The following is a 25706-nucleotide window of genomic DNA, read 5'->3' as shown; positions in this document are numbered from 1 at the left end:
ATTTTATTTTTAGTATACGACGAAATCGACGAACCTCCGCCGCTTAAAGCAAACGACTGAAAAGAGCATGGTGAAAAAGAAAGAGTAAAAGCGAATAAAGCAAATTTAGAGTAATTATCCTGAAATCAGCATGAAATCACTTTGAGTGCACACGCACTTTTATTGTTTAAATATTGAGGTACTGGTGAGAGATGAACGCAATCCTGGGCACGTAATAGCCGTCGGGTCATATAGATACATATGTACATATATGCTGATTCATGTTGAGCTATACTATATTTAAAGAATAAGATTATATTCGTTAAAAAAAACTTCAAACAAAACGCTCGCACTGCCTGGATATATGAGAGATAAGCGTTCTTATCGGTAAACGAATATGGAATCGATTTTTAGACTTTATCTACCTTTGAAACACACAAATTTCTTCGATCGTTCAACAGTTGGCCGTCAACTAACGGCAAGTTAAAGTGATCTGCTACTGATTCTCGGCAAATCACGATCAACAAACATAAATTGAAGCTTGAAACTAAGTTAATTTGCATATTTTTGTGAAAAAGTGTTCATACCAAAATGTATCTACTACTCTTCACCATATTTCTGTTCACACTAATCGCGTGGAAGGGTCTAAAGTTTCTAAACTATATTGATAATGTCATGGGTATAATGGAAATGATTCCTGGACCGACGCCATATCCTTTCGTGGGCAATCTCTTTCAGTTCGGACTCAAACCGGACGGTGAGTACGAGTTGTCGTAAGCGATATTTTTATTATGAAATAATAATTGTTAATAACAAAGTAAAGTGACAAGGTCCAAAGTCTCGCATGACACATACTCAGCAAAAAGCTTGAAACAACATGACTTTTAAGGTGCATTCAACATATGAACTGCAAGTAATATTTTGTTTTATTTTGTTGCTTACATATTTATACAAATTATTTATTAAGAAAAAATTAAAATAACAAGAGCAACTACAACAAATTTTCATATTATATCAGTTATTTATTGTATGTCGTTCAGCGCATATTGTCCATGGCTAATTGGCATTTAATAGCCGCACAGCACTTCTGGTGGCTTGTAGTACTCAAAGGTTGTTCTTTACAGTTATTGAGTCAATTAAAGTGATAAGAAGGCGTTTTTGTTAATCATTTACTGACGATAAGCCAGCCAAACAAAACAAATTCAAAATAAAAACAATTGTAGGTGAGAGTGTCTTTTACAATTCGTAAGATATGGAGTTCATGGTTTAACCGTTATTGTTGGAAAGTATTAAGAGCAAATATTTTATCATATACCAGAGTAAACTTGAACTGTAGATGTCTTACGATTGTTTTTAAACAAATTGCGTAATTTAATTCAAATGTTTATCTCCGATATAAATCCCAAATGAAGCAGAAATATTTCAATAAAAGCACTTAAATTTACAAAAAGACTACTAAAACCAAGTTTTGCAAACAAATCCACTATTATAATAGTAATTGAGCTGTATTGTGCCAAATATGAAAAAACATAAAAATAGAAAATACGAGATGTGTTCAAAAAATAACGGGAATTTTCGTTTTTGAAAAAAAAAAATATTTATAAGTACATATACATTAAGGCAGTAGTCTGCTTTACAGGCTTCAAAAAATCGATTTTTTTGTTTTGTTTTAAATCTCTTCCAAAACTATCCAAGAATATGTCTTTAAAATTCCAGAGGCCAATTCGACATATTTTCGAAGCTAGAGCAGTTTTAGTGGCCGAACGTCGAGCAAGTGCGAATGCTCAGGCAGATCTTTAAAGCGCGTTTTCTCGAGTTTTCATTTTCACAAGTGTTAGAAAACGGTGCCGGCGTTAGCAAAAAGAATATATGTCCGATCGAAAAAAACCAAAGTGATATGGCTTCAGTATTAAATTATCTTCTATTTGAACTAAAAAAATTGAACAAAAGTATTATTTAAACTACTTGTTTTGCAACGTAAAGTCAATTTTTTTTTCATAAAAAAGTGAATTTTTTTTTAAACTTCGAAAAAAATTTGGAATTTTATAACTTTTTCGGTATTTTTTTAGTCCATAAAGAAAAGAAACTTATAAAAATTAAAAAAAAAATGTGGTTCGACTGTTTCAGATGCATCGCACGACCTCCATTACCGGCACCGACTTACAAGTGCAGACTCCAGGCGCTCCAGAAAAATACTTACCACTTTGAAAAAATTTCAATATTTTTTAATAATAAATATTGTTTTTTAAGCCTTAAATATAGTACACTATCGTCTTAAAATTCCGTTTACCGCAATCATTTCCTTCCCTTTCAAAAAAATTGCTAAAAAACGCTTTTTCCGGCTTCTAAAGCAGACTACTGCCTTGATTTTGTCTCCTTTAAAATAGGCCCCTTTCGATTTTATGCGCTGCCCACACTCAATTTTTGGGATAACCTTTGGCCTTAGTCCAACCTTAGCGGCTGCTACAAACAAAGTAAGCAATGAATACAGCTCGATTTTATCAACATTTTTTCGTACTTCTATTTTTAAAAAATATTTAAAATATTAAAAAAAATTGACAACTGGACTTTTGAAAAATTTACAATTTTTAAATTCCCGTTATTTTTTTAACACATCTCGTATTTTAGGGTAGTGAAACATAATCTTATATTTTATTTTTTTTGCACACACTGTATAACATAAGGAAATGCCGTAATTTCTTTGGAATATTAACTACAACAACAACTAATGAGCATTATTGTACGGAAATGCGCTTTATCCTTAAGCAAACCTTTCTTTAAGAATGCGGAAAATCCAATTTCAGCAAACAGTACACCGTAGCTTATTGTTAGCGCTATCTCTGAAATTTACCGGGTTTACAAATAAATTACAAAATCACATATGCAAACACGCACAGACACATATGCCTATCCACACAACTACTGGTTTTCGTTGATAAATATTCCTATTTTCATTATTAGGCCAGAAATATATATAGCAGCCCTCGTATAGAGTTTATACGTAGCAGACACTTATGTATTTAAATATGTTCACACAAATGCTTGAGAATTCACCAACGGCCAACGCACACATTTCAAATAATTTGTTTTGCCTTTTTCCTTTGCAGAATATCCAAAGAAAATTTTACAGTATTGCCGGAAATATGACTTCCAGGGTTTCCGTTCGATGGTGTTCTTTCAATATCATGTCATGTTGAGTGATCCGGCGGAAATTCAAGTAATTTCATTGAAATGTTTCACACATTCATACAATCATATACACATACAATCAATAAAAGCGACGACACTTCCAACTTTTCGCCAGCCACAACAGCTACATTAAGCCACGCACAACAACACACGTTTTAATTTTTCGACGAAGTGCGGCAGCTTTCCCCTTCCACTTTACGAAGCAGCTCACCTGCATTTTGTTCATTAATTCACCACTTAAACACCGACAAACACACACACACACACACTTGAAACTCTTGAAAATTCATTACAATTTACAACTACTTTGATTTACTGTTATTGTTATTGTTTTTCCGCTTGCCACACAGAACATACTCTCGAGCTCTTCGCTGCTGTACAAGGAGCATCTCTACTCCTTCCTGCGTCCTTGGCTGGGCGATGGCCTTGTAACCGCAGCGGGTGCGCGCTGGCTGAAGCATCGCCAAATCTACGCGCCGGCATTCGAGCAGCAAGCAATCGACGCTTATTTGCAGGTGGTGCAGCAGGCTGGCAAGCGTTTGGTGGAGAAGCTCGCACAGCGCGCCACCACGACGGCAGAAGACGCACCGCGCGTCTTGGACGTGCAACCTCTTTTGGGCAAATGCACGTTGGATATTGCCGTTGGTGAGTGTGGCTTATGCGACTCATATGATATTTAGCTGAAAGCGTAACTGTTTTCGCATTTCGCTCTCTTCTCTTTCTAGAAAATGCCACAGGCATACCGAGCTTCGAGCTGAATGACGGCAGAACCGAGTTGCATGCCGCAATTATCGAGTAAGTCCAACGGTAGCGCACACATTCACCTGCTACATTTCATAATTGCCATTCTTTGTGTACTCTTTCACTACACACTTGCTCGCATTTTCATTGAATATTTTTAATTTATCACCACACTGTCACGCGAACATCTGTCTGCCAGTCGCGAATGCTTTCCACCAATTATTTGTAAAGTAAATATATGTATGTACATATGACCAGACTTCAATCGAATATATGTATGTATTTTTCCGTAGCCTCTGCGATGTGATAAAGGAGCGCACATTCAGCATTGTGAAGCGCTTCGACACGCTTTTCCAATTAACGCCACATTATTGGAAACAACGCACCGCGCTGAGCACTCTTGAGCGCGTAATTAACAAGGTAAACAAGCGTATATTTTCGCCGAACATGAATATATGTGTAGCCGACATGCGTGGGCTGTGAATTTGTATTTATTTGTTTATTGTGAATTTATTGCTTTGTGTTGTTGTAAATTCAATAAATTGGCTTTTCCTTTAAGCAATGACTGTCGAATAATAATAATTTGGCTTTCAAAAGTTCCAAGAAATGTCTTTTGGCTCGCACAAATGCACACATGTGCGATATTATTTGGAATTTCTTTGTGAAATGATCAAAGATGTGGCATCACTGCGCTTACATTTGGAGTAAAATCGAGGACTTCTTTTAGTTTACCTTTAAGAGCTTTTGAATTACCTTTAAGGGCTTCTACATTACCTTTAAGAGCTTTTGCATTACCTTTAAGAGCTTTTACATCACTTCTACAGAGAGTTTGCATTACTTTTAAGAGCTTTTGCATTACTTCTACAGAGAGTTTGCATTACTTCTAAAAGCTTTTACTTTACCTTTAAGAGCTTGTGAATTACTTTTTCGATCTTTTACTTTACCTTTAAGAGCTTTTGCATTACTTCTAAAAAATCTTTGCATTACTTTTAAAGATCTTTGCGATCTTTTACTTTACGAGCTTTTTAAGAGCTTTCGCTTTACTTTTACAAAGCTTTTGCATTACCTTTACAAGCTTTCACATTATCTAAGAGCTTTGCTTGGAAGTCACCTGTTTGTGATTACACCGTATGTCCACATTTACACGAAAATGTTTAAAAAATATTAAATAAAATACTTTTGTTAAGCGCTTTGCGCCTGTCTTCAACAAAATATCCGTTAAATGTGCTGCAAGCTTCCGTTCGTTATGAGTTTTCAACTTGAAAATGCAATATGCAAAAATTGTTAATTGAGTGCATTTTGCCAGCCATCAATGCCGCCTTTTTCTGCAACAGCGCAACCTGCACGTTGCCAGATTTTATATTCTGCAACTTTAATAAATTTTTATTCTACATAAATATGTATTTTTATTGCACGCACTTTAATTAAAAGATTGTCGATCAACGACGAGAGAGCCTGCAAACTCAACCACAACAACAACAGCAGCAGCAACTGACAATCCGAACAATGGAGCGTCCGTTCCTCGATGTGCTCTTGAATGCGCAGCTGGACAGACGTGCGTTGACCAATAAGGAAATATTCGAAGAGCTCTCCACATTTATATTTACCGTAAGTATGGGTATATATACCGTATTGTTGTAATGTTGAAAGCAGTTTGAGATAAGGCGATGTTGTCTGCTTGTGAGCTGAAGCTGTGAGTGAGTTGAAGTCGCCTTTGGTAGGGATTAAGGAAATTTAAAAAAAAATAATAATATTCAGTATTGAAAGCATGGCAGTGTAATTTTTTAAATTTTACGCAGTTAATTAGTGGGTTATCTTCCACACATTAATCTCCCACCTTTCATTTTCTCACGCTCAGGAACACAACTGTACCGCATCGGCGCTATCCTTCACACTGTACACCCTTTCCCGTCACGCCGCCATTCAAGCGAAAGTCTACGCCGAGCAGCAACACATTTTCGGCACTGCAACCGCCGAGGAGTTGGCGAATGTGTCTAGCATCGGATGCGCACATTTAGAACAGATGCGCTACTTGGAGTTCGTAATACGCGAGACGCTGCGCCTGTACCCGTCGGTGCCATTAATTGCACGCACCAATCGCAAGGCAATCGATATCAGTAAGTGAAGCGCCGTTAAATGGCGAAAGTGTTGCGCCGGTTTCGCCTTCGAAAGGCAACAATCGGGCGTATCTGGTTTATTGGTTTTACTTTGTCATATTCTTATTATGCTCTGCTCTGCTCTGCTTTGATAGATGGCACGAAAATCGCCAAGCGCACAACCGTTATTATGTGCCTGATAGCCATGGGCTATAATGAAAAGTGCTTTGACGAGCCGACCGCATTTCGTCCCGAACGCTGGGCGCATATCAATACCGATGAGGCGGCCGGTCTGCAGGCCTTCAATAGCGTGCCATTTAGTGCCGGACCAAGGAGATGTATTGGTGAGTCGTGTCGATTGTCTGTGTCACATATTGTGTGCTATGGTGGGGGTGCGGGCAGTGCAAATAACTTATTGTGTATCACGAAAATAAATGAAATGAAAGTGTATCTATGAAGGTTTTTGTAATTTACGGCTACTACTTAAGCACAAAAGAAAAAAATTACGATTTCAACTTATTACGTCTGCCATTTATACGATCGTATCGTAATCTCTGTTCCCACTCTCCTTTGCAGCCGAAAAATATGCTATGTACGAACTGAAGTCGCTGCTCGCGATGATTGTGCGTAACCTGGAGATTTTACCGGCCGCCGATGGCCTACCGTCAGGCATCAACGATCACTCGCGCTTGGATTGCGTGCCGCAGAGTGAATACGATCCCATACTGAACATTCGTGTAACGCTCAAGTCCGAGAACGGCATACAGTTGCGACTGAAACGAAGAGCGAACGCCAACAAATGAATAACTGTAGTAGAAAGCCGTACCCAGAAACAATGAAACCCTTTCTTAAAAATTTATTGACTATATTTTAATGATAAATAAAACAATATTGAAATGTAGGTATTCTTCAAATATAATATATAGTCATATATTTCGAACAAAACCGTTAATTGTTTAAAAGCATTAAAACATAAAAGACTCAATACGATCGGCGACGCAGTCGTATATTTATGCCATTTACAGATTTTAAGGTAAGGAAAACGCCCAAACGCGCATCATAAGGATTGTTTATCTTATCGCTGGGATCTGTGGGATCATGTATGCCCGTGGATAGTCCGTCCACAGCTGGTAAGATATTGAAGTGTCGGATAATCTTCGAAAGTGTTACTTTCAGTTCCATGTTGGCGAACTTTTGACCTATCAAAATAAAGTAAGTTATTGTGCTCAACTTTATGTTTTGGTGGCTAAAAACCTATGCAATTTCTCGGACCCGCGCTGAACGGCACATATTCGTAGGGATTGCTACTGTTGCGATTTTCAAAGCGTTCTGGCTTAAACTGGTACGGTTCCGGAAAGTAATGCGGATTTGTGCCCATTATTATAATACAAAGGCCGAGCGAAGTTCCTGCGGGAATTTGAGCACCGCCTAAAATTTGTGGGTGTTTCAACAAATAGTATATCAGTACATGTTATGTTGCGAATCATATTCATAATGGATTCAAAAAAAAGTTACGGTAAACCCACCGATTTCAGTTTGCTCCAACAACGTACGTAAAATTATGGGAACACTGGGAAACACACGCAGCGTCTCTTTGATTATCAACTCCAGATACTTCATTTCACCCAATTCCTGGTACGTAGGATTACGTTCAACATCATTGCCGAAAATGGCGAATTGCTCTTGAAAAACGCGATTCTGTATTTCTGGATGTCGTGACAGACAGTAGACAGCGAAACCTATGGCGCTGGCGGTGGTATCGTGACCCTATAAGGGAGGTATTACTTTAAAACTTAATGCTTAATCAAGCAAATGTTACCTCAAAAACAAATGTGGATACTTCTTCGAAGATGTCTTGAAATGATAATGGCTGTCCATCTATTTCCGCTGTTAGTAAGTTATCAAGAAACGCCATTTTCGGACGTTTGCCATCTACATCCGATTTCAGCTTATTTGGATCGAGTGTGTTCAGCATGTTACGTCTTTTCTCAATAATCTAAACAATGAACATTAATATAGATATATACAACTCTTCTCAGTGAATTGAGTGGCAGTACACACCTCGGAAAGCTCTTTGCGCAAAATCGACAAGGCCCTCTCCTGCTTCTTATAAGCTCTAGTCCAAACGAAAAAGAAATCGAAACGATTTAACGCGCTAAAGATTCGTTGGCTCATCACATCGCAGATTCTGCAAAGCATGACAGTATTATAATATATATACATGTGTATATAAGAATAGTAAGATCCTTAAGCAACTACGTACTCAATAATGGCAGGCACTATTGGAGAGGTGGGACCCTGAATGGCGTTTACTGGTGTGCCCATGGCGGCTTCTAAAACATTCAAACAAAAAACAAATATGGTTTTAAAAAGGTTTATGATAGTAGCTACTACCCACCGCATATCACATCGATGGTGGAGCGCGTGACGACTTCTTGAAAATCGAACATTTCCGCTTTCGAGGCATAATCCGCCAGCAGTTCCATGAAACGATCGGTCGTTTCGTTCATAATTTTAAGAAAATCTTGCAGAATAGCGAAATGGAATGAGGGCGTAATCATTTTACGATGATTGAGCCAGTGTTTTCCATTCGCGGTGAGCAGTCCCTGACCCAGCCAGGGATAAAAGAATCTATAGGGGTCATATTTGTAGGTAAGCACTGTACTGGAGAGCACTTGCTGTAAGAAATTAATGATATTTTAGTAAACAGTTGATCACTGCTTTGCTTTAAGTTGTATGTACTTACTTCAACATTTTTGGGATTCGTTACCATCAAGTAGGGTTGGGAGCCGCCATACCACCGCGCCAAGCCGTAGTTGTAATCATGTGCCCACCGACGTATCTGTGTCAGATGGTCTTTAGAGAGAGAACGGAAATACGGAACTATTAAATTTGTGATTTTATGATGAGTATACTAAGATACTTCTATGAATGTAGCTAGGATGTCAACTTCCCTTTCGCTATTAGAAGCTATTAGAAGGAATATTCGAATTATAAGCGAATTTAATAATGTAACCAGCTTAGAGTATCCGATAAGGAATATAAGCCGAGACACTGCCGTCAATTGTCAAAGAGAGACCAAGTTGATGTATAAGCGTAGACAGCACCGCTCTCAACAGTTGAGTTTATCAGTATACTGCTGCGTATATTTTTTTATAAATAGACCGTTATCAGAAGAAGCGATGAAAACTTGACCTACTAATCAATGCATTTCAAGATTTCCACTTCTAAAAATCATTTCATTCCTAATCGTTTGTAATATATAGACATAAATCTTGTGTAGCTTGATATAAAACAATTATTTATTTTCTTACAAAAATAAAAACATTTTCATCTCACACAAACGCGAGCACAATTCAAATACGTTCACCGCATCCAAACTGAGCGCATTCTGTTATTTTTTCAACTCTCACTTAATATTTGCGACGAGGTGTAGGCTTCTTGGGCGTTGAGGCCGAGGAGGATGGAGCTGAAACGCGACGCTCCGATTCCTCTTTTGGTGGATGAGTGCGAATGTACTCGAGCGCTCTGATAATGTACTCTGGGATTGGTGGCGGAGTTGGCAGAAGATCACTCTTTGGCTGGTAGCCATTCTCATCGGCAATGTAGGAGAATTGCACATGTTCACCTTCGGGTGAGACCCATTGGAAATCGCCTTGTATATTGCCATTTGCATCCCCGGACTGTGCAGATTGAATGCCATTGCTGGTCTCCAGTGCGTACTCGAAACCGTCTGGACGCACATCGGAGTGCATGGCTTTGATTTCTGCATGCGCTTCATCGCCGCTTGCATGGGAGCTGCTGCTGCCGCTGCTACCGCTAACATGACCAACGCTTGCATGGGAGCTACCGCCGCTGCTGATGCTACCACCAACGCGACCACCGCTAACACTACCACGACCACCGCTGGTAAGGCCATAGAAAGGACGACGCGGAATGGCGGCTACGCTGAGCCCGATGGCGACAAAGAAGATAAGCTAAAAGAGTACAAAAAGATTAGAGTTGAAACGAAGTTAGGTGAACACAATTGCGCTCGACACTTACATATTTGAACATTTTTGTAAACTCTGCCAGGTAATCGCCTGTTGGAAACAAACAACTGAATGCTCGACGGTCACACACGCAACGGTATTTATACCGTGAAATATTTTCGGTTTTTTGTAAAAAAAAATATTCGAAAATTTATGCGTACCAGCTCTGCGTTTGGTAACAGCCAACAGATTTATTGGCATCCCAACGGTAAGTCTTGTCATCGCCAAAAATTTAACAAAATTTCTAAAACAAACAAATCCGCTCGGCGCTTCAGCGCATCCGTGCTCAGCCGGCTATGTAGGTCTGTAGCGCAGTAGTTAAGCTGTGTGACAAGTTTTGCTCTATTTTGCCAATAAATCTGACGCACAGGCATTCAGGCGCGCCCACAAGCCAAAACAGCGTTTGAATATTATTTATATTGTTGCCTCTTTTTGGTGCGGTTATATATATGAGTACAAAGAGTAATGGAAGAAGATCAGGCAAACGGTTTTACAAATAGAATTTCAAGATTTGTCCAAAAACATGCGATTATTCATAAATAGAAATTAAAAGTGTGAAATATAGAATAATAAACAAATAAATGCCGTTGCTTTTACACACAACTGCATTCAGAAACAAAACCAGTTTTGCGATTTTTTTCTCCGAAATTAAGTCGAAGACATGTGACGTTTATGTTTTATTTGCCAGAAGAAATGCTTGACTGAAATTAATATGCAAATCGCTGTCACAACATTAATTGGTCGGTTTCGTGGATCAACTCAATTCGCATGTGCTAATTACGCTCAGCCATGAACGAAGCAGTTAATCAAGTCACTTCGTAGTTGGCGAAGATGTTGAAATGTATGCAAGCGGCGCTTAAGTGATCTATGTCTGCCTAGTAGTATGTTATGTCACTTTCGATGTTTCATTGAGCTTTTGTCACATGTCAAGCAAGTTTCGATTTTGCACACTGTTCTCTGCAAAACTGTGCTCGACAAAGCATTAAATCATACCAATCCATATGTTTTGAGATGCAAACTATTCGAATAGTTTCTTAAACCAGCTCATGGGCTATATGCCCTATATTACAAAGATCAGGATGAGCGACAAAATAAAAGTTCTTTTCTCCAGAACTGTATCTTCAATTTATATTTGTGTTAGAAGTAGTGCGTGATGGTTGTTTTGGTTTCTTGACAGTCACCGAGACCATCTACAAAAGTGGAATTGGCAGAAGTTTAGGATTTATTAAACTAAAGAAGATAGTCCTTCATTAGGTGTTGAGTTGGATATCAGATGCTTTGATGTCATACTATAGAGTCAGAGTTTTTTGATGTCTTGTGGACTCTCCACTTCATACGACTCTCCTTCCAACATGTTTGAAAATTTCTTGCATACAAGCACCCGCTAATTCTTAAACTGAGTTTAAGGGCTCGTAAAATCATTTAACTTTACGGCAATTTAATTGTCTCTGTATTTTTATAAACAACAGGTCAAGTATTTCCTTCGAGAAAAGTAGAAGAAATATATCTCAATAAATATTTATATTTTTTAATATTAATTGTTCTAATTATAGTGTTAAACAGACGCACCTTCGTTCGTTCTTAATTATTTTTTGTACTATTTTATAACAGTATTTAGTTGTCACCAAGTCATAAAAGAAGCATAAATTTTGCTGTGATTTGCGTAAGATTGGACGGCAAAGTGGTAACTGGCCAAAATAGAACAACTGGAAAGTGGTCAGCACCAAAGAGAGAATGAAGAAAACACTAAAATGAATATGCAAATTGTGCAACGTTCGCCAAAATTGGCTTATTGCAGTATAAACAACAAATAACCGTAATAAGCGAAATAAATGAAATAAAAAACGAAATGTAAAAATCTTGTCAATTAATCGAATTCAACCAGTTATGTCTATATTTCGGTGACAAAACAATTCATAACAGTGACGCTCTTACAATTAGAACAAGGTTTGCTGGATTTTAACTGTCGCGGCATTAGCATTAGTTGAAGTTCAGCAAAAGCAACGGGATTAAAACGCAATTGCAATCGTACACACATACACACACATGCATGAGCGGCTCGTAGCAGATTCCCGATTTTATGGCAATGAAACTGGCTCTTAAAATCGTACTGAATCTGGTCTTATAAAAGCGCTACCAAATTTGGCAAACAGCATCAGAAACAATCGAGTGTTCTAGTCTAATCCACACATATTTGCAAAATGTTCAAATACGTAAGTACACATTTCATGAAAATGTGCTTGTGACGCCAACAGGATGTACTCATATGGGAGCAGGAATTAATTCGAGCTTTCTATTGCTTTTAGGTATTACTTTTCGCTTTCGTCGCCTACGCCTCGGCTGCCGCTATCAGCAGCAGTTCCGATGATGCTCACGCCCAAGTCAGCGTTCAGACCAATAAAGTCCGTGTCGATGGTTTCGACTCCGAACTGGAGACCAGCAACAGCATCCATGTTGTGGAACATGGTGACGCCGAAGGTAACATCAACGGCGAATACGGTTGGGATTCACCCGAAGGCGACCACGTCCTCATTACCTTTGTGGCCGATGCCAGCGGTTATCACCCAAAGAGCGAGCTCTTGCCCACACCACCACCAACACCAGAGGCCATTGTCAAGGCTCTCGAATATATTGCATCTCACCCCTCAAAGGAAGCTAAGAACTAAACGATTTCCATTACTATGATATGATATTGCTTCGCACTGATTATGAAAAAATGTGGCTGACTTCTCCTAGAGCATGAATTTTGACGATGCTATTGATTTAGTCGGCGATGTGAGATTATGATTGACTGTATTATAGTTCCTTATGTTTGCCGACTATTTCAGTTTTACATTTAATGTTTTTGTAAATACGTATATACTATGTATAGAATGCAAATAAAATACTCCACTTGATTGGTAAACTCATTCTTTTGATTACTATTTTTGGCTGGTATTGATAAAAGCCTCTCAAATAAAAAGAAAAGTTCTTTTTCACTATACGAATACATAGACCTAAGCTAAATCCAATAATAATATAAGCTTCAGTAGTGGAGATTAAGTCAAAACTCAGGCTGAAACTGTTCCACTTGCAAAAGCTTATAAATATTGGGTACTTCATCGGTTATGGATTGAATAAGTTGAAATCAGTTTGAACTATCTTAAATGCTAACATTTATGTGTCGGAATTATAATGTGTTATGATTTTCTAAGGCCTAGTCGGTCGAGATAATGAATATTGTAGTCTTCATCTCGTTCATCCAGATTCACATCGCTTCTTTATCCAAAACATAGAAACCAATTCTGTTGAAAATGTGTTCGCAGTTCGCTATTACGCCTCGTTCGGTATGAAAGACCCTAACAGATGCTGCTTGAACGGGTGTTATTGCTCAATTAATATAAATTCATAATATTTCTATGGTACGGTACTCCTTCTTTTATATGTTGTCCTATATATTGTCACTAACTGAAACTAAATTCTCTGACAGAGATTTTAAAAGCTTTTTTCTTGCGTACAATAATATGTTCAAATTTGCAACGGTAAAGTGTGAAGTTGGCTGCGAAAAAAATCAATAAGATCTGCTGTTCTCGTGAAACGAAATTGCTTAGTGAACGAACCAATCTCCCGCCCAATCGACCCGAGTTGCGTCGTCATGAGTCATGAAAGGCGTGAGAGTTTTTTAAGCGCCGCGATCTAGTACTATTCAGCTGCAAAAAAATTCAACAGCGAAGGTTTAGATGTACTAAATGGTCTCCACTGTTTAAAATATCAGCCATGAGAAATCAACCACAAACTGATCCAATCAGAAGTTTTACTAGGAATATATAGAATATAGGATGACGATCTGTAGATGAATACAGATTTATGCTGGAATCCCAATGCAAATTCCCTAACGTAAAATTAAAAGTTGTTTTCGAAGTCACTCTAACTTATCAAAGTGAATCCCGCAAATCAGGCCTCCACGTCGACTATAATCACTTCTATCCGGCTAATAATCTTTTTCAGTTTGTAAGCAAAAATAAGCCTAAATTTAAAGAATAGCCGATTGGTGCGCAGACCGTTCGCCCGATTGCAGCAATTTGGCCGCCACGTCGACGGAGGAGTGAGTTACAGCGTTTTCATGATGGAGAGGCACCATTTTCTTTGATAATAATAGAGCTCTTTGAACGTTTTGCTGTTCTCCAAGTAGTCGATGTAGTTCACACCTTGTGAATTCCAGACTGCGGTGAACATGCCCTTACCTTCCAGTAGAGCAGTCTTCGCCTTTCTAGTAGAACCTACGCCCAGTAAAGTCTGTTGGTTCTTGATCTCTGATTCTGGATGTATCTGGTGAATTGACGTAGGCTTGGCTTGTGCTTAAACAACTTTAAATACTGTTATGAAGTGATTGCGCTTGTCGCCGATGTACGCAAACTCTGTCTCATTATTCAATTCAATTCAATATTTCAAGCAAGATATAGCCTAGATATGTTTTCTGATGGTTACTGTCTCAGCTATATCGTGTAGCTTCTGGCGGCGGTCTGCCCATGAGAGATCATGTAATTTGTCGCTTTAGCCTGAAGCATATTGAAGCTGAAGCCCTTCAATAAGAAATGTAGCCAATGTTAGGAGTGAACATGAAATATGTACTCCATATTTTCAGCACATCGACTGAACCGTTACAAAACTGTATCATAAGTTTTCGAGATCCCCAACTTCAAGCTCTAGTTTAATGCAGTCCATAAAAGGTGCGCAAAATTATATTGCAAATGTGTGGGTGAAGAGAGTTTCGAAAATAGCTCTACAAATTAACTGAAGGACATTCCGGGTAATGAACTATACCTTATTGTTTCTCCCCACCCCTTCGTCTTGTGTTGAATAACGCAACTTGATTTTGAAAAAAAATATATATATTATTGCTCTATTGCTTAAGCGCAATTTAATTGTGAGCTGTGATTCTTGTCTGGAATAGGCAAGTAAATGTAGAAAGTCTATTGAATTTCACGATCGAGTATAGCTTAAACAATTCGTAACTCAGTTATTTCTACAATTATAACAAGTTTAGCTGGATTTTGGAGTCCGCTAAATTTGCATGCGTCAAAGATATAAAGAAATAATTTGGCAGAATCAACGGGAATTAGAAACAGTTGCAATCTTCTATAAAAACACACATTCACACACATATATAAACGCGCACATGCATAGCTAGTGAACTCGTTCAAATAATCCCGGTTTTATGATAATCAAGATGATTTTGAAACCAGCAGCAATTTTGATTATAAAAGCGCTACCAAATTAAGCAATCAGTATCAGAAGCAATCTAGTATTCCAGTAAAATAGATATCACTGCCAACAAATCAACAAAAATGTTCAAATACGTAAGTTGGCCAAGCTGCAGGACTGCAGTCTGCAATCACTGCACTGTACATCCCAGTTATGCAAATTTACTAAGCAGCTTCCATTTATTTTAGGTACTCCTCGTCGCTTTCGTCGCCTACGCCTCAGCTGCCGCTGTCAGCAGCAGATCCGACGATGCTAACGCCCAGGTCAGTGTACAGACCAATAAAGTCCGTGTCGATGGTTTCGACTCCGAACTGGAGACCAGCAACAGCATCCATGTTGTGGAACATGGTGACGCCGAAGGTAACATCAACGGCGAATACGGTTGGGATTCACCCGAAGGCGACCACGTCCTCATTACCTTTGTGGCCGATGCCAGCGGTTATCACCCAAAGAGCGAGCTCTTGCCCACACCACCACCAACACCAGAGGGCATCCTCAAGGCTCTCGCATACATTGAAGCTCACCCCTCAAAGGAATCCAAGAACTAAGCGCAGCACTTTGAATTCGAATGGATGATTTTGGAATGACGATTTTGATTACGAACTAGAACTTGAACATGATTTTCATGGCAATATGATAAAGCGCTAAACATTACTTTGGCTCCACTCATTGAGCTTAATGAAACTTTTACGCCTTTTTCATATTGCCGACGTTTTCAGTTTTAAATTTTTTAATTTTTTATTTTGTAAATATGTGTGTGTTAAATGCAAATAAAATACTCCAGCATACTGGTAAACTAACGATTTGCTCTCGCTTTTTCTCTCTCTCTCTGTACAATTAATCCTAACTTTGATTCCTTAATAAAACATTAGAGTGTTTTCAGGCAACAACAACTTCGTTGATAACAACTTCCAATCTTTATCTATATTATAAATCTCAAAATAAATATATACCATCATCGAAGTATGTGCTTGACCGGATCTAGTAAAGTAATTGCCTGCCGTTTTTTGTAGTTTGCATTGTTTACCTATTCGTTTAACTACGCGCCAATTAAGTAATCAGTTTATTAATTAGCTCTAATTAAAGTGTAGAACTAGTCTGTTTCATTAACATAACACTGACATCGGACGTTATCAGGTGTCGGTAATCTCCTGTGTCATTTAGCTTGAAAATAGCAGGCTTTCAAGACCTCAGTAGCAAGCTCCATTCTGCCACTAATTATGCAACATATGTATGTGCACTAAGCACCCTATAATTATGATATTTCTAGCTTCATGTAATTTTTCTGGTTTTCTGTTTCATGACAGCTTGCTTTAGTTAACTCTCTGCTCTTGTGTGAAAATTCATTAAATATAGCTTTCAGTCACTTTATCGTGGTCTTACTGTGCTAAGTTAACATTTAGCTGGTTTATCGCACCGTTATAATTACCGTAGACTAATCATAACCATCGCGTACTGCCCCAACAATATGAGCATAGCTGATAGGCGCTTCTCTAAAATACGAAAACTGAAAAACTGAGAAATATCAGCAAACACGTTTCGAGCGATTGATTCATAGCGTGTTGCGCCTCGCTGAGCAGCAATGAAGTGCATTTGCTTTGGCTTTTTTTTCATTTTAGTTCAGCGAAATTAAGAATATGCTATCAACTTTGCAATCATTTTGATAATAGTCGAGCATACATATGTATTTATTCCAATCGGCGCTGCGAAAAACCGCAAACGTTATACTTTGCATGGCTTTGTGTGTACACATGTGCGCAGGTAGCGGTTTATATTTCCATATAAATACCGTTTTTTTATTGTCGCTTTGCTTAATTCCCTTTCGGTCGTGAAAATCATGTTCGTTGTTGTTGTTTATAATTTACTTATATGATAATGATCTTGAAACAGATCTCACAAATTAATTAACGACAATCAGTCAGGCTGGTTAGCCGCGATAATATATGACACAGCTTTGAACTTTGTTGTTGTTTATTGGTGAAATATTTGTTTTATTGCTGTTGTGATTTCGAGCATTAATGACTGTCACTTTAATTGGACGGCAGTATGCGAATTTTATTAATTTTATTTAGTCGTTTTTTACAGTTAATTTTTTAGCAATTAGTGGGTATCCTCGATGCAACAACTTACGCTAATTTCATATGTACCATAAGTGCTGCCAACATAATTAGCACGAATTTGGAAGTGTGGTTTTCATATTAAACAAGCCAATTTAAATATAAAAATATTATTATGTAGTTCTATATGAATATGAATTGCCATTAGCTAATTAGCAGCCGAAAATTCACTGCTTAGCAACAGTGCTTTTGCCACACACACAAACACTGTTAGAAAGTGCATAGAATAACAATTTTCCTGACGAAATGACTGACGAAATTGCTTTTAAATAAATTTTATTTTAATCCGCTGCAGCTAAATTTTAATGAGTTACCTCAGCGCGCCCACCCAGAGATTTTTGATTTTTTTGTATACAAATAATAATGGCGCGAATGCAGACGAAATGCAGGCTTGATTTCTGCGAACTTACTAGCAATGTGTATATATACAGTAGATCACCAGATAAATAGATACACTAGTGCTTATTATAGACAACTAAGGAATACAACGAAATATTGAAAACAAAAAGGTGTTCGGAAAAGGTAAATGGAAAATCACTGTCAAAAAAGGATTACTCATCTTCCTAGTGGTTTTCAGTTGAAGCACACTACCATGTCCTCTCTGTGCCACACTGTAGCCTTGATAAAGTTATAGCCTTTTCGCACAGCAGTTAATTGAGCAATTAACCGGCCTTTGCTCGATTAAAGCGCTGATTTAGATCGATTTACCATACAAAATAAAATTATATTTTTTCTATATTAATTTTTGAACGTATACAAATCGAGTTGAAAACGCAATGCAACTCTGTTTAGTCCACACTGTAAATTTGGCGGTGTTTATTGATAGCATAACAATCAGCTGATGATACCTACCAACTTCTTATGAACAGTAAAAACAAAAAAATTATAACAGCTGATCATTTATTGAGTAGCCGCCAGTGCGAAAAGTATAAACAGGTTTCTCTATTAAAATTGCAATTAATCAATTAATTTGGCAGTGCGAAAAGGCTATTACTCCGAAAAATTAAATTTTTTATTTTACTAACATCATTACTAGCCAGAAAAAATGTTAGAATTTTTGTGTTAGAATCAACAAATAATATCATAAAAAATAACAGGGTCAACATCAGCTATTAAGTCATTCTTAACTACATACTTTTAAAAATAACTCGCTTTATTTGAGAACGTTTTCCATAAATAAATGTAAGAACGAACCCATTTCTATGTCCGTAAGCTGTATGCGCTCGCAGACAATTTATGCAGCTTGCTGCTTAAAATAGAAACAAATGTAGATTTCTTGTTTCTATTTTTTTGCTAAACTTTTGTCAACATTCGTGCTAACAGCAGTTTGTCACAAGCTTAGTTATTTTGTTGTAGTTTTCATAATTTGCTTTCTTCTTGTTCGACCGTTATACAGCTTTATTATGTATACAAGTTAATTGTTATTTTTGCTGACATCTAAAATTTATGTCCAAAATCAGTTGACGCTTGCTGCTTCATCTAACGGATTATAATTAAAACTTTAGAATTAAAAAAAAAATGAATTTAAATTTAAATTGGTTAAAATTGGTTATTTCTCGTAAGGCGTCACAGTTTTTTTCTAAAACCAAAAATATTTGGACAACAAAAAGGGGTGCCACAGTCAGCACTTGAATGAAGAGTTAGAACACCGGAAGATTGTACAAATTATTGACTTGCTTTCGCGCTAGACTATCATAAATATCCTGGAACTTTGAGTAAACGCACAACACAAACTGCTTACTTGATATACATTTGAACTTCCATAACTTAAACTTCTATAACACGAAGTTCGCCATAACTCGAACTCTTGAATTGGCAATATACATATGTAAGTTAAATATCATAAAATTATTTTCCATAACTCGATCTATAACTCGAAGATTTTTTGTGGATTATGGTGATCTGAGTTAGAGAAGTTCAACTTTATATGGACCTTTAGCCTATGAAAGCACCTACATACCTTCAGAGCGTAGTCCGATTTGCGGCACATTGCCGAATATCCAAAATATGAAGGGTCCTGGCAGTTTCTTCAACAAATGCCAGCCCGTTTTGTACTGCACGTAAGACCAGTAAAGGTAGCTAGCAACAATAATCAAAGGAAAGAGTAGCAACGCCCACATATTCAAGCCGCTTTGTTGCACTCGCCTATTCAAGAACTGTGTTTTATTGTTTTTGTTGTTGTTTTTTATGCAAAATAAATCACAAATTCGGAATGTTGTTGCTGCGCGATTATCCTAAATGCGGCGTTCAGCTTTTAAGCACCGTTTTTTGCCGTTACAAATCGTCTCAGTACCGTCTTAAGTTGCGTTCACCGCAAAACTGAACTGTCAGCCGATTTTGAAGTGCATAAAAATATCAAATGATTTTCATTGAATGAAGTTTTCCTGCGCAAATGTTGTTTGCTATTTAATAACACTCTCACTTATTTACGAGTGCGAGTGCAAGCAGAGATCAGTTAGATCAGTTCTGTCAGAAATGCATGCGCTTGTAAATATGTAAATAATTATGGTTTTGAGTGCTTAAATACTTGTGCTATATAGAGTATATATATTTATATAGTACAGCACCCGCAATGCTGTAAATTACGCTCTATTAAATTGACTCTATTAAAGGTTTTAGCGGTGATTAGAAGCTGTGTACTATTGAACATAGGCGCTCACACGCACACAGAAGTGATTAGTGATTGCAAATAAATACGCGAAACGGCATTTTATGTAGTAATAAACAATAATAACGGTTAATTAATATTAAAAATGATTAAGACAGCTATCGCAGCAAGCATAAATGCTATGAAATTGTTAAATTTTTAACAAAAAAGTTTTTTTTTTAATCTTTATATGCCTTTCAATATCAAATATAATCGAATGTATTCGAATGAATAGTAAATTTTTTTACTTAATTATACATGTTTATAAAAATATGGATATATTAAGCAATTAATGCTAAAATTCCATTTTATACGCACTCTCATACATATACATACATACATATATACTCACAAATCCTTGCAAATGCTGGCAATTTTCACATATTTCTGCGCCGATAAATTGATGATCGATGATCGAACATTTAATTGGTTAAATTGTTTATTGTTGCATATATTCACACATATTTGCATCAAAATGTTATTAATTTCAACAAAATTCGAATATTATCAGTTTGATTAAATATTCAGAGGCATCCTTATATGGCCATCAATAATTTGGATGAATAATTTGAAGCGCATGCGATGATAAGCATTTATGCTGGTTATGCTGGGTATGCTGGTTAGAAACACACACACATATAGCTGCGCACAAACGATGCCTTCTATGTTCAACAGACCGCAGTTCAATTGTTCCACACATACATACATACTGCTAATAACAGATTCTCATAAATAAATAGCTGCATGAGGTAATTTGCAGCGGAAGTGCATGTAAAATATTGGAGAATAAAACATTTTTACATCTGCTGTTTGCTAAATAATTGAATGCATGCAATTAAACGTGTTAAATGTGATTATTTCACAGTGTATGTATATGTGTGTGTGTTGCTAACTGTTTTTATGAGTTGCATTGGTGGTGTAAAATGCATTTTCATTTCAACAAAACATACTTTTAGGCTGTGCTGTGCATCTGTAAAACCCGCTTGATTGTATGCGTGTGCTCTGGAGAGAGCACGTGCTTTCATTATTAATGGCTGTAAGCCACTGCAATTTGAGTTGTTAATGCGCTGGCGTACACACACATGGATGCACATGAGCGTGTGGCGGTCAAGTAATTGAGCACATTAACTTTTTAAATATTTATTATTTTCGTAATTTAATTCCAATTTCATTATTCTTCGCTCATACATAGCGGAATGAAAAATGTTTGGGCATACTTTGAGCAAATCTGTGTGAGGAATCGGAAAAATATATATAGTGGAACTTCTCTAACTCGAATCACCATAATCCACAAAAACACTTCGAGTTATAGAAATGTTCATTAAAAAAATAAATTTTTCAAAAAGCTGTAAAATATAGAATTACCCACAGTTTTTGTTATTTGCTTCGCAACAATTTGTATCTAAATACATTAAAACATGTGTTTTGTAATTTTGTTTGTTGCATTTTGCATTTTGCTATTGTTTGGCTCTTGACGTCTATATCTCATGCCTTTGTTACATTTGATTTAGGAAATCTATAAGTATAAAATCATAAATCATTTGTTTGCCTCCATACGATATAGAAGACTCATTTAAAATTGTTCCCTGATAGTAAAATTTTAAATTTTGTGTAATGTCCTAATCGAAATGTTCGATTTATGGAAGGAAATTTGTATGAAATTTGACTTCTATTGCCAATTCAAGAGTTCGAGTTATGGAGAATTTCGAGTTATAGAAGTTTGAGTTATTTCTATGAAATTTGATTTCTAAATTCTATTGCCAATTCAAGTGTTAGAGTTATGGAGATCTTCGACTTATAGAAGTTCGAGTTATGGAAGTTCCACTGTATGTTTATTAATTAGGTTAGAAGTTCGTTATAGCGTTTTCGCACAGCAGTTAATTGAGCAATTAACCGGCCCTTGCTCGATTAAAGCACTGATTTAGATCGATTTAACATACACAATAAAAATCTAATTTTTCTATATTAATTTTTAAACGTATACAAATCGAGTTGAAAATACAATGCAACTCTGTATGTTGTTGGCCACGCTATAAATTTGATAAAATAGTAATCAGCTGATGCAACTTACCAACTTCTTATGAAAAGGAAAAACAAAAATGTATAGCAGCTGATTGTTAATCGAGTAACCGACAGTGCGAAAAGCAAAAACTGGTTTCTCAATTATAATATTAATGTAATAAATTAATTTGGCTGTGCGAAAGGGTTATTAAAAGCTGGCTGGCAAGAAACCTACCAACGCCATCACACGGTCTAAGGACTGATAAATTCGTATATGTTACACTCGTACTGCTTCTGGTTCCATGCTTTTGTGCGATGTGCTAACTGGGATATCCGAATGGACACTGTAGTATACTACAAAGATTTAAACAGTTAGCTTTTATCCTCCTTCTCTTTGCTCTTTAACAGGTACTTGATGTCTGAACTTAACAAGCCTTTGATTTGGTAGGGCCGACCCTTAATGATTTATTACTATTTAGTAGTTTTCCACCGGCCCTCTCAATATAGGGTAGCGATATAATATCTGGAATAGCTAGTTGTAAGACCCTGCCTAAGTTAGATAGATGGTATTTCCCTCTCAGCTATTAAGACGCTCAGAGAACCGACTGAATATCTCACTTATCTGCTCTCCACAAATGCCTCAATGAGATACACTCTTCAAAGAAATGTAAAATCTATTGAAAATTTTCTTTAGAAAGAAGCATTTGTTGAATAAAAATTATCAAAATTTTGTTAATTACTGAAATGCTATGGAAATTATGCCCATTCACACGAAATTATTAAAATATAAATCGAAAGGGTAAACATTAAGCTGCAATTAATATTATTGATTATCACAAATTGAATTCAGCTTGTAAATTCATTTTTAAACTGAAAATAAATAACAAATCACATTTTTTCCACGGCATCTGCCACAGAAAAACCCGTTTTGTACAAATTTATGACTGAGGCAGCTGAGATATTCGGGTTTTGCGCCACTTTGAAGAAACCATGAATTATTTTACACAACTTGTTTGTTGCTACAGTTTCGGTCTTCTCTGAGTTGCGAGCAGCCGCTTTTGTTTGTGTGAATGCCGAATGTGTCCTTGGTCCCGCTCGAGGTTCAAGCAACTCCCAATCTGAATGCATAGATAATTTCTGACTCAATTAGAATGCAGGCTGAACGCTTTCTAAGCGCGTTCACATGTTGAAACGAAATCAATCTCGTATATTTGAAAAAAAAAATTAATAAATAAACAAAAAAGTGTTGAAACAGTTAAGTGTTAAGAACAAAAAAGGAGCGTATTTATTTAGCGTATATGATAATTGATTTTTAATGACAAGTTTACATTAAATTGATTGTAAAAGCGATTAATTTTCCATAACAGTCACGCTTGCGTTTTGAAAATCGCGCGTGCTTATTAAAACGCCAAGCACTCTCACTTTCACAGGCCTACCGTTTTGAGACGAAAAACAATGAAATTTGCAGTGAAATTCAAAAGGAAAAAATCACTACTTTGCATGACAATGCGCGCAATTGACGGCTCACACAGCGGCTTACACAATGTCAATGGAATCTAGATGCTAATAAATGGCTATTTTTAGCAGAAAAAAGTATTCAAAAAATATTAAAAAATAAAAAAAATCTTGAAAAGTAAAAAAATCGAAATTTGTTTTCGAATTATTAACTCATTTTTAATACAACAATTGACGCAGTTCGCATGCGACTTGTTTTCAAAATTAATGCAAATTTCTGTAGAAGATTGTCAGCGCAGATTCTTGCTTGCTAGCCAGCTTATGCGCGCAAAGTGATAGTCAAGCGCAGCTTCACACAGGCATAAAAAATTACAAGATTCCCTAACGGCAAATGAATTGAAATTAATTATACGCAAAAAGAATAAGCGAAACGAGAAATTGGGGTGTCACTGCATTTCGTCGACAATTGAGTTTTGCCACAAAATTAGCACTTGAATGACAGCTTCGGCCGCAGAGCTTAACCCTTATGAGTGCCAAAAAAACATGTAATATTATAAGACTAACTCTAAAACCCGAAGAACCTCGACATATCATATGTAGAAGGTATGTTGGGGAAAATTTTTAGAATTAACGTCTGCTTAAATACCTCTTAAACTAAGTCATATACTAACCCTTCAAACCAACTCTATAACAATCCCAACTCGGAGGCCTTAGACATACATTTGTTGAAGAAAAAGCGAAAAATTCTTAGCATAGAAGTCTATTTAAAAATCTCCTAAATTTGTTTAGGCTTTTCGAACTTCATATAGTTAGTGTTAACCCACCAAATCAAGACTTCAAAGGTTAAGGTCCAATCGACCATTCTGGCTCTCCCAAGTGTGAATTACCACATTTAAACAGCATTATCTGCTATCAATGAAACGAGTTGACACTTTTTGTTTACAAAAAAATTTACTCCGTAATACTAGTAGGACCGTACGAGTACGAGCTATAATTTGCGCACTCAAATGCGCTCTTAAGAACCTCGTAAAGCAATCATTTCTAGATTTAACTCATTTTATACTTATTTTCCGCATTAGCTACCTCAAACACCTACTGCTTTCACATCAAACTTGCAGTTTTAATAATAACAACAAAAACTGGTTAGTTTTGTAACTTTTTTGCAGCGCTAGACGGAAAAATCTACTGTCTTGTAGACAGCATGCAGTCAGCTGCGCACACACTTACACTTGCAGTCGCGCTGTCGTCGTCTTTTAGTCTTGCTATAAAAGCGAAAGCATCGCTTCGTGAAGGCTTTAGTAGACACATCAAACAAACGCCAAACATCTCAGAAAGCCAACGACTCAGAAAGAAAGACGACCACACAATGCAGGGATACAGGAGAACGGTGATTATTACAGAGCGAATTTTAATTTAATGGATAACAGTTAGACAGCGCCGTTACACAATTTACCCTTTTATAGTTTACTTTTGTGCTGCCGCTATTGCTGCTGACAGCTGAAGTCATGTGTGCCGGAGTTAGATCCACACAGCCGAAGGCGAATGTCGCCAGCGCCAGTGATAGCGAGAATGACGGTTCCTATGTGCCGGATTCAAGCGGCAATTATGTGGCCGACAGCGCGGGACTGTATGTGGAGGACAACGCAGGTGCTTATCACGCCACCGGCGAGGAGGGCAGGTGGTTGGCCGACGACTTGGGTGTGTACCACGACGACCTAACATGGCGCTATGTGGCGGATAATAGCGGTGCTTGGGCGCCAGACAACAGCGGCAGCTATGATCCGGCGCTAGGTGAGTAAATAGCAAACTGCGTAAGTTTCACTTGAAAGTGGCGCTAAAGTGTCGCGGTTCGTGGGCTGTGTATGCCTCATGTGCGCAGTGAATTTGTATTTACCGATAGTAGAAGTGGAAGTGGCATGTGTTGTGGCTTTATGCTGTGCTTTCTATTTAATATATTTTAGAGATTGAAGGTGTCTATCATCCGGACCAATCCGGCGTTTACAAGGCAGATAATACTGGCGCGTATTCGAAGGAATACGAGCAGCTCGCGGGCCATTAAGAACTCGTCGGAGTAGTCTTTAAACAGCAACCAATAATGATGTTCCACAACTGCCGTTAGAAAATATTGAAATGTGAATGTAAACACTAATATGTATTATTAAAATTTTATATATCACCAACACGAATCAAGGCTTCCTTATTTATA

The 25706-nt window shown here is 37.2% G+C and overlaps 6 protein-coding genes across 6 annotated transcripts in view; 4 read left to right on the top strand and 2 right to left on the bottom strand.

Moving 5' to 3' along the window:
* LOC105213484 (uncharacterized) overlaps positions 1 to 19731 on the bottom strand; it is a 28854-nt gene extending 9123 nt beyond the window's left edge. Inside the window, exons 1-9 of the mRNA XM_054235098.1 lie at positions 19358 to 19731; positions 8752 to 8861; positions 8404 to 8683; positions 8269 to 8338; positions 8067 to 8193; positions 7825 to 8001; positions 7532 to 7772; positions 7260 to 7433; positions 6990 to 7204 (exon numbers count right to left, since the gene is read on the bottom strand). Coding sequence (XP_054091073.1) covers positions 6990 to 7204; positions 7260 to 7433; positions 7532 to 7772; positions 7825 to 8001; positions 8067 to 8193; positions 8269 to 8338; positions 8404 to 8683; positions 8752 to 8861; positions 19358 to 19517 — 1554 coding nt within the window. The 5' untranslated portion in view covers positions 19518 to 19731. The remainder of the gene's footprint in view (positions 1 to 6989; positions 7205 to 7259; positions 7434 to 7531; positions 7773 to 7824; positions 8002 to 8066; positions 8194 to 8268; positions 8339 to 8403; positions 8684 to 8751; positions 8862 to 19357) is intronic.
* Positions 421 to 6924, top strand: LOC105213344 (probable cytochrome P450 4ad1). The gene is made up of 9 exons (XM_011186078.3): positions 421 to 736; positions 3087 to 3196; positions 3519 to 3813; positions 3894 to 3963; positions 4203 to 4329; positions 5341 to 5517; positions 5768 to 6026; positions 6161 to 6349; positions 6582 to 6924. Exons 1-9 carry the CDS (start codon positions 571 to 573, stop codon positions 6806 to 6808), a joined length of 1620 nt encoding a protein of 539 aa, XP_011184380.2. The 5' UTR covers positions 421 to 570; the 3' UTR covers positions 6809 to 6924.
* On the bottom strand, positions 9281 to 10210 carry LOC105213343 (larval cuticle protein 2). Its single transcript, XM_011186077.3, has 2 exons — positions 10050 to 10210; positions 9281 to 9982 (listed from the first exon to the last, which is right to left on the bottom strand). Exons 1-2 carry the CDS (start codon positions 10059 to 10061, stop codon positions 9419 to 9421), a joined length of 576 nt encoding a protein of 191 aa, XP_011184379.2. The 5' UTR covers positions 10062 to 10210; the 3' UTR covers positions 9281 to 9418.
* Positions 12094 to 12945, top strand: LOC105213342 (larval cuticle protein 2-like). The gene is made up of 2 exons (XM_011186076.2): positions 12094 to 12249; positions 12343 to 12945. The coding sequence occupies exons 1-2, from the start codon at positions 12238 to 12240 to the stop codon at positions 12700 to 12702; spliced, it is 372 nt and encodes a 123-aa protein (XP_011184378.2). The 5' UTR covers positions 12094 to 12237; the 3' UTR covers positions 12703 to 12945.
* LOC105213341 (larval cuticle protein 2-like) lies at positions 15217 to 16080 on the top strand. The gene is made up of 2 exons (XM_011186074.2): positions 15217 to 15375; positions 15469 to 16080. The coding sequence occupies exons 1-2, from the start codon at positions 15364 to 15366 to the stop codon at positions 15826 to 15828; spliced, it is 372 nt and encodes a 123-aa protein (XP_011184376.2). The 5' UTR covers positions 15217 to 15363; the 3' UTR covers positions 15829 to 16080.
* Positions 19732 to 24667: 4936 nt separating the features above from the next.
* LOC105213346 (uncharacterized) lies at positions 24668 to 25686 on the top strand. Its single transcript, XM_011186080.3, has 3 exons — positions 24668 to 24887; positions 24964 to 25291; positions 25462 to 25686. The coding sequence occupies exons 1-3, from the start codon at positions 24702 to 24704 to the stop codon at positions 25557 to 25559; spliced, it is 612 nt and encodes a 203-aa protein (XP_011184382.2). The 5' UTR covers positions 24668 to 24701; the 3' UTR covers positions 25560 to 25686.
* The last annotated feature ends 20 nt before the right edge of the window (positions 25687 to 25706 follow it).

The sequence above is a fragment of the Zeugodacus cucurbitae genome, chromosome 6, assembly GCF_028554725.1.
Source record: "Zeugodacus cucurbitae isolate PBARC_wt_2022May chromosome 6, idZeuCucr1.2, whole genome shotgun sequence".
NCBI lineage: Eukaryota > Metazoa > Arthropoda > Insecta > Diptera > Tephritidae > Zeugodacus > Zeugodacus cucurbitae.
The sequence above is the reverse complement of the archived record's forward strand: the minus strand, read 5'-3'. Positions and strand labels throughout refer to the sequence as shown.